Source organism: Oncorhynchus nerka, linkage group LG16 (assembly GCF_034236695.1).
Source record: "Oncorhynchus nerka isolate Pitt River linkage group LG16, Oner_Uvic_2.0, whole genome shotgun sequence".
NCBI classification, from domain to species: Eukaryota; Metazoa; Chordata; class Actinopteri; order Salmoniformes; family Salmonidae; genus Oncorhynchus; species Oncorhynchus nerka.
This window is the reverse complement of record NC_088411.1, coordinates 36,893,200-36,904,326: the sequence shown is the minus strand read 5'-3', so window position 1 is coordinate 36,904,326 and position 11,127 is coordinate 36,893,200. Positions and strand designations below refer to the sequence as shown.

Sequence of the window (11,127 nt, the reverse complement as noted above, 5' to 3'; positions counted from 1 at the left end):
TTGGCTGGTTTGCTAGCAGCAAACTATTTAGCTAGCTTCTAGCCCGGTGTTTGATATGCAATGTGATCTCCATGTAATGACCAGTCAGTGTTGACAAGTGTCCTGACGAGAAGGCAAACTATGACAGGCAAAATCGGGCTTCATCAGCTCATTGTTATGGATGTATCCAAATGAATGTCAATAGAAAACAGCTACTTTGCTGTTATTCCGGCTGCAGAGTTTGTGACTGTGTGTTAGCAGTAGCTAGCTGGTTAGCGAGCAAGGGATGAGAATGTTGCCAGCGAGCATGGCAACGGAACATAGAGAACGAACGACTGGGTTCGACAGTCCCTAGCAACCAAAACATGAAAAAGTATGAATTGGCTTATTTAAATTAAAATATAAACACTTTTTTTTCTTTTCCTTGAGAACTGTGGTATAAGCATGTAAAATGCCTTCGTTCGGTACATTATCTTGGAAAATTTGGACGCCGCAGCGGGACGAGGCGGAACATCAGCGTTTATTCCTTATGTCGTCATGGCCGAATACGTACCCAGAGGCCCTGTCTCTAGGGGGCCCCGATTTATTTTGTTATTCACTCTCACTCAGATATCATATAAACATGCCATAAGTCATGGCTAGGGTTACAAAGCTACTGGAAACTTACCAAAGTTACAACAAGATTCAGTAATTTTGGTATTTAACATGTTATCTATGGCAATCTATTGTAATTTTGAGAATTTACACTTGAATAATTTTTTTTTTTTTAAGTATTCATAAATACTATTTATTTGTTATATCTGTGCCAATATTGCCCATGAGTTTCTAGTGAATAGACCACATGTTTAAAAAATAAAATAGCCTAATTAATGAGAAAAAGCATTTAATCAACAATGGCATGAATTTCAATTAAATATGCAAATCTTCCAACTGCCACCAGTTTGTCGCCAAACATTGATGACAAATACACATGTATATAGTATAATACATAAAAGTGTGAAAAAGATATATAGGATATTATGCTGAAACCCTTAGGAAATGTGTTTTTATAGCGTTGTCAATTAATATTTTATATTAATATCTCTGGCCAGAGATAATTACAGACACCTGTGATTATCTGAAGTACCCATAAAGTCCACTAGATGTTTTGTGATAAATTCCACCAGAAACTTGAAAGTGACCAAACTTCTGGTAGTTTGCTGGTAAACTTTGAATGTTACCATTAATATACACTAACTAGTCATGTCAAACATGACATTTGCATGACATTTGCAGTAAAAATTGTTTTTTTTCTCTCTGCCGTCAAGACACTAAAATGTTTTGCACACGAGGTGGTGGGGCCCCCTAACCAAATCTCGCTTAGGGCCCCCAAAAGGCTAGGGTTCACCATGCAAACAGACCAGTCACCTCGGTGTGAGTCCATTTGTGATTCATATTATATAAAGTGTCCTTGGGTTTGAAGAAGACATATTAAATAGGATAAAATTAATTGATTTCTCATCTCAGCGGTTTAATTGCCTTGATCTCATCATCTCCTGACAAAGTATTTATTCATTACCCTTTCGTCCTCTCTCAATCTCTTTCTCTCTCTGTATTTGTTCAACTTTTTCTGTTACATTTCTTATTTTATTCAGGCCAATCTGAGACACCCTCTCCAAGGCTGATCTAAGTGTATGGTTAGAGGGAGAGTCGTGATAGAGTCCTGACTGTGGGTTAAAACCGATGTTAACAACTCGTGCTGTGAAGTTTTTTATTTGATTTATTTCACCTTTATTTAACCAGGTAGGCAAGTTGAGAACAAGTTCTCATTTACAATTGCATACAACGACACAGAGTTACACATGGAGTAAAACAAACATACAGTCAATAATACAGTAGAAAAATAAGTCTATATACAATGTGAGCAAATGAGGTGAGATAAGGGAGGTAAAGGCAAAAAAAAATGGTGGCGAAGTAAATACAATACAGCAATGTGAGCTGACAAGGTGGGGCTTGTCAGCTCGGGGATTTGATCTTGCAAACTTTCGTGAGGTCTCTTGTCTGTCGTTCTGCTCCTGAACAAGGCAGTTAACCCACTGTTCCGAGGCCGCCATTGAAAATAAGAATGTGTTCTTATCTGACTTGCCTAGTTAAATAAAGCTTATTAAAATAAAATAATAAAATCACGATACTTAGGTGCTGTGACAATTTGTGATTTGATACTGTAATTTTATTGCGATTCGATGCTCCAAACATATTGCTCACCATGTCTGAGGGACAAGAGGGACAAGAGGGACAAGAGGGACAAGAGAGAGACATGAGGGACAAGAGAGAGACATGAGGGACAAGAGGGACAAGAGAGACAAGAGGGACAAGAGGGACAAGAGGGACAAGAGAGAGACATGAGGGACAAGAGAGAGACATGAGGGACAAGAGGGACAAGAGGGACAAGAGAGAGACATGAGGGACAAGAGAGACAAGAGGGACAAGAGAGACAAGAGGGACAAGAGAGACAAGAGGGACAAGAGAGAGCCATGAGCCACGAGAAAACACATTTTGATCAGTCATGGAAATAAAAGTGTTTAAAAACATTTCAAAAGAAGATGGAGAACAGGCTAGAGAAGAGGAAACACCAGAGTTTTGGCACAGGTACAGCCAACTTGTGCTAGCTAACATTAACTACCTAGCAAAAAAAAATCAATAATATAATTTATTCGTAAAAATTATTAGAGAATCGATACTTGGAGTCATAGAATCAATATAATATCGTGATACTCTACTGTATTGATTTTTCCCCATCACTAAATCTCAAGGTAGAACACAGGGAGTAAAACATGTATGAGCTTCAATCCGACTGAATGATGGAGTTGAACTGCCATAGCAGGCTGTGTGATGAAAACTGCCATAGCAGGCTGTGTGATGAAAACTGCCATAGCAGGCTTTGTGATGAAAACTGACATAGCAGGCTGTGTGATGAAAACTGCCATAGCAGGCTGTGTGATGAAAACTGCCATAGCAGGCTGTGTGATGAAAACTGACATAGCAGGCTGTGTGATGAAAACTGACATAGCAGGCTGTGTGATGAAAACTGCCATAGCAGGCTGTGTGATGAAAACTGCCATAGCAGGCTGTGTGATGAAAACTGCCATAGCAGGCTGTGTGATGAAAACTGCCATAGCAGGCTGTGTGATGAAAACTGACATAGCAGGCTGTGTGATGAAAACTGACATAGCAGGCTGTGTGAACATGACACTACGTGACACGTCTTATATTTTTCTAGGAAAAAAAACCTCTGCGGTTTTTACAGCAGTTCCCAGACCGATTCTACCATTTAGTATGAAGCTGGAGGGGCGGCAGGGTAGCCTAGTGGTTAGAGTGTAGAGGCAGCAGGGTAGCCTAGTGGTTAGAGTGTAGAGGTGGCAGGGTAGCCTAGTGGTTAGAGTGTAGAGGCGGCAGGGTAGCCTAGTGGTTAGAGTGTAGAGGCGGCAGGGTAGCCTAGTGGTTAGAGCGTTGGACTAGTAACCGAAAGGTTGCAAGTTCGAATCCTCGAGCTGACAAGGTACAAATCTGTCGTTCTGCCCCTGAACAGGCAGTTAACCCACTGTTCCTAGGCCGTCATTGAAAATAAGAATTTGTTCTTAATTGACTTGCTTAGTAAAAAAAAGGTCAAATTTTAAAAAAATGAAAAGAGTAATGAACTCACTGGAGGGTGAAGCGGAGGGGGGTAGAGTTGACTGAGGTGGACCCCAACCCTTCATGTTGTAGGCTGACACTCGGACATAGTACAGCCTCCCCTGGAAGGAGACACACACACAGTAAGTACTAACCCGAAGAAGAGAGTGAAAGCAGATTAAAGTTGAGCACAGTGCCGTGATGTCACATCCTACAATAGGAGATCAGACAGAGTTATGGAGCGGTGGGGTGCAATTAGTGCAACTAGTGCACTTTGTAAGGAATATGGTCCCATTTGAGACGTAGCCTCCATTATAGCTCTTCTAATTCACCCCCTCATTCCACTACTGTGTCATTACTAAGTCATTTACACACTCCTTTACTTCCCCCCTCCATCACACACTTCTCATTTATTCACCCAACATATTACTGTATACTCCTCTCTCCCTTTGTGCTCCTCTCTCTCTGCGCTCCTCTCTCTCTCTGTGCTCCTCTCTCTCTCTCTGCGCTCCTCTCTCTCTCTGTGCTCCTCTCTCTCTCTCTGCGCTCCTCTCTCTCTCTGTGCTCCTCTCTCTCTCTCTGCGCTCCTCTCTCTCTGCGCTCCTCTCTTTCTTTGAGCTCCTCTATCTCTCTGCGCTCCTCTCTGTCTCTGCGCTCCTCTCTCCCTTTGTACTCCTCTCTCTCTTTGCTCTCCTCTCTCTCTCTGCGCTCCTCTCTCTCTTTGTGCTCCTCTCTCTCTTTGCGCTCCTCTCTCTCTCTGCACTCCTCTCTCTCTCTGCGCTCCTCTCTCTTTGTGCTCCTCTCTCTCTCTGTGCTCCTCTCTCCCTTTGTACTCCTCTCTCTCTTTGCTCTCCTCTCTCTCTTTGCGCTCCTCTCTCTCTCTGCTCCTCTCTCTCTGCGCTCCTCTCTCTGCGCTCCTCTCTCTTTGTGCTCCTCTCTCTGCGCTCCTCTCTCTCTGCGCTCCTCTCTCTCTGCGCTCCTCTCTCTCTCTCTCTGCACTCCTCTCTCTCTCTGCGCTCCTCTCTCTCTTTGTGCTCCTCTCTCTCTTTGCGCTCCTCTCTCTCTCTGCGCTCCTCTCTCTTTGTGCTCCTCTCTCTGCGCTCCTCTCTCTCTCTCTGCACTCCTCTCTCTCTCTGCGCTCCTCTCTCTTTGTGCTCCTCTCTCTGCGCTCCTCTCTCTCTCTGCGCTCCTCTCTCTTTGTGCTCCTCTCTTTTGCGCTCCTCTCTCTCTCTCTGCACTCCTCTCTCTCTCTGCGCTCCTCTCTCTTTGTGCTCCTCTCTCTGCGCTCCTCTCTCTCTCTGCGCTCCTCTCTCTTTGTGCTCCTCTCTCTGCGCTCCTCTCTCTCTCTGCGCTCCTCTCTCTTTGTGCTCCTCTCTCTGCGCTCCTCTCTCTCTCTGCGCTCCTCTCTCTTTGTGCTCCTCTCTCTGCGCTCCTCTCTCTCTGCGCTCCTCTCTCTCTCTCTGCACTCATCTCTCTCTCTGCCCTCCTCTCTCTTTGTGCTCCTCTCTCTGCACTCCTCTCTCTCTGTGCTCCTCTCTCTTTGTGCTCCTCTCTCTGCGCTCCTCTCTCTCTCTGCACGCCTCTCTCTCTTTGTGCTTCTCTCTCTCTTTATGCTCCTCTCTCTCTCTCTGCTCCTGTCTCTCTCTGCCCCTCTCTCTCTGCGCTCCTCTCTCTCTCTGCTCCTCTCTCTCTCTGCTCCTCTCTCTCTCTGCTCCTCTCTCTCTGCGCTCCTCTCTCTCTGCTCCTCTCTCTCTCTGCGCTCCTCTCTCTGTGCTCCTCTCTCTCTGCCCCTCTCTTTCTCTCTCTGCTCATCTCTCTCTCTCTGTTCCTCTCTCTCTCTCTGCTCATCTCTCTGCTCCTCTCTCTGCGCTCCTCTCTCTCTCTGCTCCTCTCTCTCTGCGCTCCTCTCTCTCTCTCTTTCTGTGCTCCTTCTCACTCTCACTTTTTATGTCTTCTCTCTCTCTTTGTTCCTTTTCTCAGTCTCTATCTTCCTCTCCTTCTCTCTTTGTGTTCCTTCATTATTTACCATGGTAAGGCCGTTGATGGTACATTTGAGTGTCTGTAGGTTTTCCAACACCATGTCTCCAGCCAGCATGGAAAAGTCCTTTAGACAGCTCCACTCCACTGTAATAACACACACACACACACACACACACACACACACACACACACACACACACACACACACACACACACACACACACACACACACACACACACACACACAGAGTCAACATTACAAATACTCACTGTTAACACCACAGGCTGTGTGTGTGTGTGTGTGTGTGTGTGTGTGTGTGTGTGTGTGTGTGTGTGTGTGTGTGTGTGTGTGTGTGTGTGTGTGTGTGTGTGTGTCCTTATAATAAATCAATAGGTCACCTGGTGCTGTGTATTACACTATTAACCTTCTCAATGGGCTACTAATGCCTTGAGGCGTGTGGTGTCCCTCGCTTTCCCTATCTCTCTGTCTCTCTGTCTCTCTCAATTCAATTCAATTTCCATTTAAGTGCTTTATTGGCATGGGAAACATGTGTTAACATTGCCAAAGCAAGTGAGGTAGATAATATACAAAAGTGAAATAAACAATAAAAATGAACAATAAACATTACACATACAGAAGTTTAAAAACAATAAACAATAAACATTACAAATGTCATATTATATATATATATATAAATATATATATATATATATATATATATATATATATATATATATATATATATATATATATATATACAGTGTTGTAACAATGTACAAATGGTTAAAGTACACAAGGGAAAATAAATAAGCATAAATATGGGTTGTATTTACAATGGTGTTTGTTCTTCACTGGTTGCCCTTTTCTTGTGGCAACAGGTCACAAATCTTGCTGCTGTGATGTCACACTGGTATTTCACCCAGAAGATATTGGAGTTGATGAAAATTGTGTTTGTTCTCTCTCTCCCTCTCTCTCTCTCTCTCTCTCTCTCTACCTCTCCCCCTCCCCCTCTCACTCTCCCCCTCTCTCTCTCTCTCTCTCTCTCTCTCTCTCTCTCTCTCTCTCTCTCTCGCTCTCTCTCTCTGTACAGTCTCTCTCATTTTCACTCCTTTGCTTTATCAGCAGTTGACACAGAACTACTCAACGGCAGGTGAAGACGTGTACACGAGAGAGACGAAAAGCCTTGCTGAGTAGACAGCAGCACCACTATAAACCATTACAAAGCCTGTTGTAACATGCTACATCTGCAGCAGAAGCCTATTAGTTCAAAATGACCAGCCCTTTCCAGGTCAATACACTGATCTCTCTCTCTGCTGGGCTCTTTATTCTCTGGTAATTGTAGCTAGAAGGAATGAGCCAATACCAGTCATGGCATGGGGAATAGATTTACTGTCATCCCACAGGGCTGGAGGGGGGCAGGTTAGTGAGATGACAGACAGACGGGGTGCAGAGGTTAGAAACAGATGAGACAGAGAGAGAGACCTTCCATTTAAAATGAATTGATTTGAAAGAGAGACCTTCAATTTAAATTGAATGGAATTGAGAGAGCATCAATTTAAATTGAATTGAGAGAGAGAGAGAAACAGACAAGAGAGAAGGAGAGAGACAGAGAGAGATAAAAATAGAAGGAGAAAGTAACAAATTAAGGGAACAATAATTTATTTGTTCCTACCCATTTAGTTTCCTTTCTGCATTGCTGCTCTTTTAATCTGTGTGTGTGTGTGTGTGTGTGTGTGTGTGTGTGTGTGTGTGTGTGTGTGTGTGTGTGTGTGTGTGTGTCTGTGTGTGTGTGTGTGTGTGTGTGTGTGTGTGTGTGTGTGTGTGTGTGTGTGTGTGTGTACCTCTGTGCTTGGTGATCACAGCAGAGTTGAGGCAGCGGGGCTCCTGGAATGTGACCGTGAGAGAGGAGCTACTGGTTACACTGAGACGCACTGCAGACAGGGGCTCTGGCACACCTACAAATCACATCAAATACACTTTAGAAAGCCCTTTTAAGTTGTCACAAAGTGCTTTACAGATGCCCGGCCTAAAACCACAAAGAGCAAGCAATGCAAAATCAGAAACAGTGAATAGCAAAAACCTAGGACGAAATCTAAAGAGGAACCAGACATTGAGGGGCGGCCAGTCCTCTTCTGGCTGTACTGGTAGAGAGGAACCAGGCTTCAAGGTGGGGCCAGTCCTCTTCTGGCTGTACTGGTAGAGAGGAACCAGGCTTCAAGGTGGGGCCAGTCCTCTTCTGGCTGTACTGGTAGAGAGGAACCAGGCTTCAAGGTGGGGCCAGTCCTCTTCTGGCTGTACTGGTAAATAAAAACCAGGCTTCAAAGGTGGGGCCAGTCCTCTTCTGGCTGTACCTGGTAGAGAGGAACCAGGCTTCAAGGTGGGGCCAGTCCTCTTCTGGCTGTACCTGGTAAAGAGGAACCAGGCTTCAAAGGGGGGGGCAGTCCTCTTCTGGCTGTACCTGGTAGAGAGGAACCAGGAACCAGGCTCAGGTGGGTAGGGCAGTCCTCTTCTGGCTGTACCTGGTCGAGAGGAACCTGGAACCAGGCTCAGGTGGGTAGGGCAGTCCTCTTCTGGCCGTACTGGTCGAGAGGAACCAGGATTTGAGGGGGGTCCAGTCCTCTTCTGGCTGTACTGGTAGAGAGGAACCAGGAACCAGGCTCAGGTGGGTAGGGCAGTCCTCTTCTGGCTGTAGCTGGTTGAGAGGAACCAGGATTTGAGGTGGGGCCAGTCCTCTTGTGTCTGTACCTGGTAGAGAGGAACCAGAACTTGAGGTGGGGCCAGTCCTCTTCTGTCTGTACCTGGTAGAGAGGAACCAGGATTTGAGGTGAGGCAAGACCTCTTCTGGCAGTACCTGGTCGAGAGGAACCAGCATTTGAGATGGGGCCAGTCCTCTTCTGGCTGTACCTGATAGAGAGGAACCAGGATTTGAGATAGGGCCAGTCCTCTTGTGTCTGTACCTGGTAGAGAGGAACCAGGATTTGAGATGGGGCCAGTGCTCTTCTGGCTGTACCTGGTAGAGAGGAACCAGGAACCAGGATCAGGTGGGGAGGGCAGTCCTCTTCTGGCTCTATCTGGTAGAGAGGAACCAGGATTTGAGGTGGGGCCAGTCCTCTTCTGGCTGTACCTGGTAGAGAGGAACCAGAATTTGAGGTGGCGCCAGTCCTCTTCTGTCTGTACCTGATAGAGAGGAACCAGGCTTCAAGGTGGGGCCAGTCCTCTTCTGGCGTACCTGGTCAAGAGGAACCAGGATTTGAGGTGGGGCCAGTCCTCTTGTGTCTGTACCTGGTAGAGAGGAACCAGAATTTGAGGTGGGGCCACTCCTCTTCTGTCTGTACCTGGTAGAGTGGAACCAGGATTTGAGGTGAGGCAAGTCCTCTTCTGGCTGTACCTGGTCGAGAGGAACCAGGATTTGAGATGGGGCCAGTCCTCTTCTGGCTGTACCTGGTAGAGAGGAACCAGGATTTGAGGTGGGGCCAGTCCTCTTCTGGCTGTACTGTTTATATAAGTACATGAAGTACATTAAGGCCAGATGGTTTGTTAACCCTCTGATACTGCTGCTGAAGTCTAGGAGTCCTAGAAATGAGCTACATGTCTGTAACCTGATTTAAGGTGTCCATTTAAGTGAGCGGTCAGAGTAAACTGCCAGCCCAAACAGATGGTTGCGTGTTCAGTTTAGATGGGGCACAAACACATGTACCTTACTGATAGACATTTACAACATTTACATTTAAGTCATTTAGCAGACGCTCTTATCCAGAGCGACTTACAAATTGGTGCTTTCACCTTATGACATCCAGTGGAACAGCCACTTTACAATAGTGCATCTAGGTCTTTTAAGGGGGGGGGGGGGTGAGGAGGATTACTTTATCCTATCCTAGGTATTCCTTAAAGAGGTGGGGTTTCAGGTGTCTCCGGAAGGTGGTGATTGACTCCGATCATGTGTGTTTGTCAAATCAAAGTGTATTTGTCACTTGCACAGGATACAGCAGGTGTAAACAGAACAGTGAAATGCTGACTTGCAAGTTCTTCCTCAACATTTTGCATGATTCAATATCAAAGGTAAAGAAATAGTGTGTGTCTTTGTGTGTCTTTGTGTAAGTGCATGTGTGTGTTTGTCTCTCCTCCTGTTATCCTCCCCTCCTCTCTTCCTGTCCTCCTCCCCTCCTCTCTTCCTGTCCTCCTCCCATCCTCTCCTCCTGTCCTCCTCCCCTCCTCTCCTCCTGTTATCCTTCCCCCCTCTCTTCCTGTCCTCCTCCCCTCCTCTCTTCCTGTGCTCCTTCCCTCCTCTCTTCCTGTCCTCCTCCCCTCCTCTCTTCCTGTCCTCCTCCACTCCTTTCCTCCTGTCCTCCTCCCCTCCTCTCTTCCTATCCTCCTCCCCTCCTCTCTTCCTGTCCTCCCCTCCTCTCTTCCTGTCCTCCTCCCCTCATCTCTTCATGTCCTCCCCTCATCTCTTCGTGTCCTCCTCCCCTCATCTCTTCCTGTCCCCCCCTCCTCTCTTCCTGTCCTCCTCCCCTCATCTCTTCCTGTCCTCCTCTCCTCATCACTTCCAGTCCTCCCCTCTTCTCTTCCTGTCCTCCCCTCTTCTCTTCCTGTCCTCCTCCCCTCATCTCTACCTGTCCTCCGCTCCTCTCTTCCTGTCCTCCTACCCTCATCTCTTCCAGTCCTCCTCTCTTCCTGTCATCCTCCACTCATCTCTTCCTGCCCTCCTCCCCTCATCTCTTCCTTTCCTCCTCCCCTCCTCTCTTCATATCCTCCTCCTTCCCTCTCTTTCTGTCCTCCTCCCCTCCTCTCTTCCTGTCCTCCTCCCCTCCTCTATTCCTGTCCTCCTCCCCTCACCTCTTCCTGTCCTCCTCCCCTCAAATCTTCCTGTCCTCCTCCCCTCCTCTCTGCCTGTCCCCCTCCTCTCTTCCTGTCCTCCTCCCCTCATCTCTTCCTGTCCTCCTCCCCTCATCACTTCCAGTCCTCCCCTCTTCTCTTCCTGTCCTCCTCCCCTCATCTCTACCTGTCCTCCCCTCCTCTCTTCCTGTCCTCCTCCCCTCCTCTCTGCCTGTCCTCCCCTCGTCTCTGCCTATCCTCCTCCCCTCCTCTCTTCCTGTCCTCCTCCCCTCCTCTCTTCCTGTCCTCCTCCCCTCATCTCTCCCTGTCCTCCTCCCCTCCTCTCTTCCTGTCCTCCTCCCCTAATATCTTCCTGTCCTCCTCCCCTCATCTCTGCCTGTCCTCCTCCCCTCCTCTATTCCTGTCCTCCTCCCCTCCTCTCTTCCTGTCCTCCTGCCCTCCTCTCTTCCTGTCCTCCACCCCTCCTCTCTTCCTGTCCTCCTCCCCTCATCTCTTTCTGTCCTCCTGTCCTCCTCTCGTCCTGTCCTCCTCCCCTCATCCATTCCTGTCCTCCTCCCCTCATCTTGTCCTGTCCTCCCCTCATCTCTTCCTGTCTTCCTCCCCTCCTCTCTGCCTGTCCTCCCCTCCTCTCTTCCTGTCTTCCTCTCCTCATCTCTTCCTGTCCTCCTCCCCTCATCTCT

At 47.2% G+C, this 11,127-nt stretch overlaps 1 protein-coding gene across 1 annotated transcript in view; it reads right to left on the bottom strand.

The window, feature by feature from the left end:
- The window catches only part of LOC115117616 (ankyrin repeat and fibronectin type-III domain-containing protein 1-like), a 101,417-nt gene that overhangs the window by 79,843 nt on the left and 10,447 nt on the right, over nt 1-11,127 (bottom strand). Inside the window, exons 3-5 of the mRNA XM_065002323.1 lie at nt 7,453-7,566; nt 5,657-5,754; nt 3,662-3,752 (exon numbers count right to left, since the gene is read on the bottom strand). Of these exons, the coding sequence (XP_064858395.1) occupies nt 3,662-3,752; nt 5,657-5,754; nt 7,453-7,566 (303 nt within the window). The remainder of the gene's footprint in view (nt 1-3,661; nt 3,753-5,656; nt 5,755-7,452; nt 7,567-11,127) is intronic.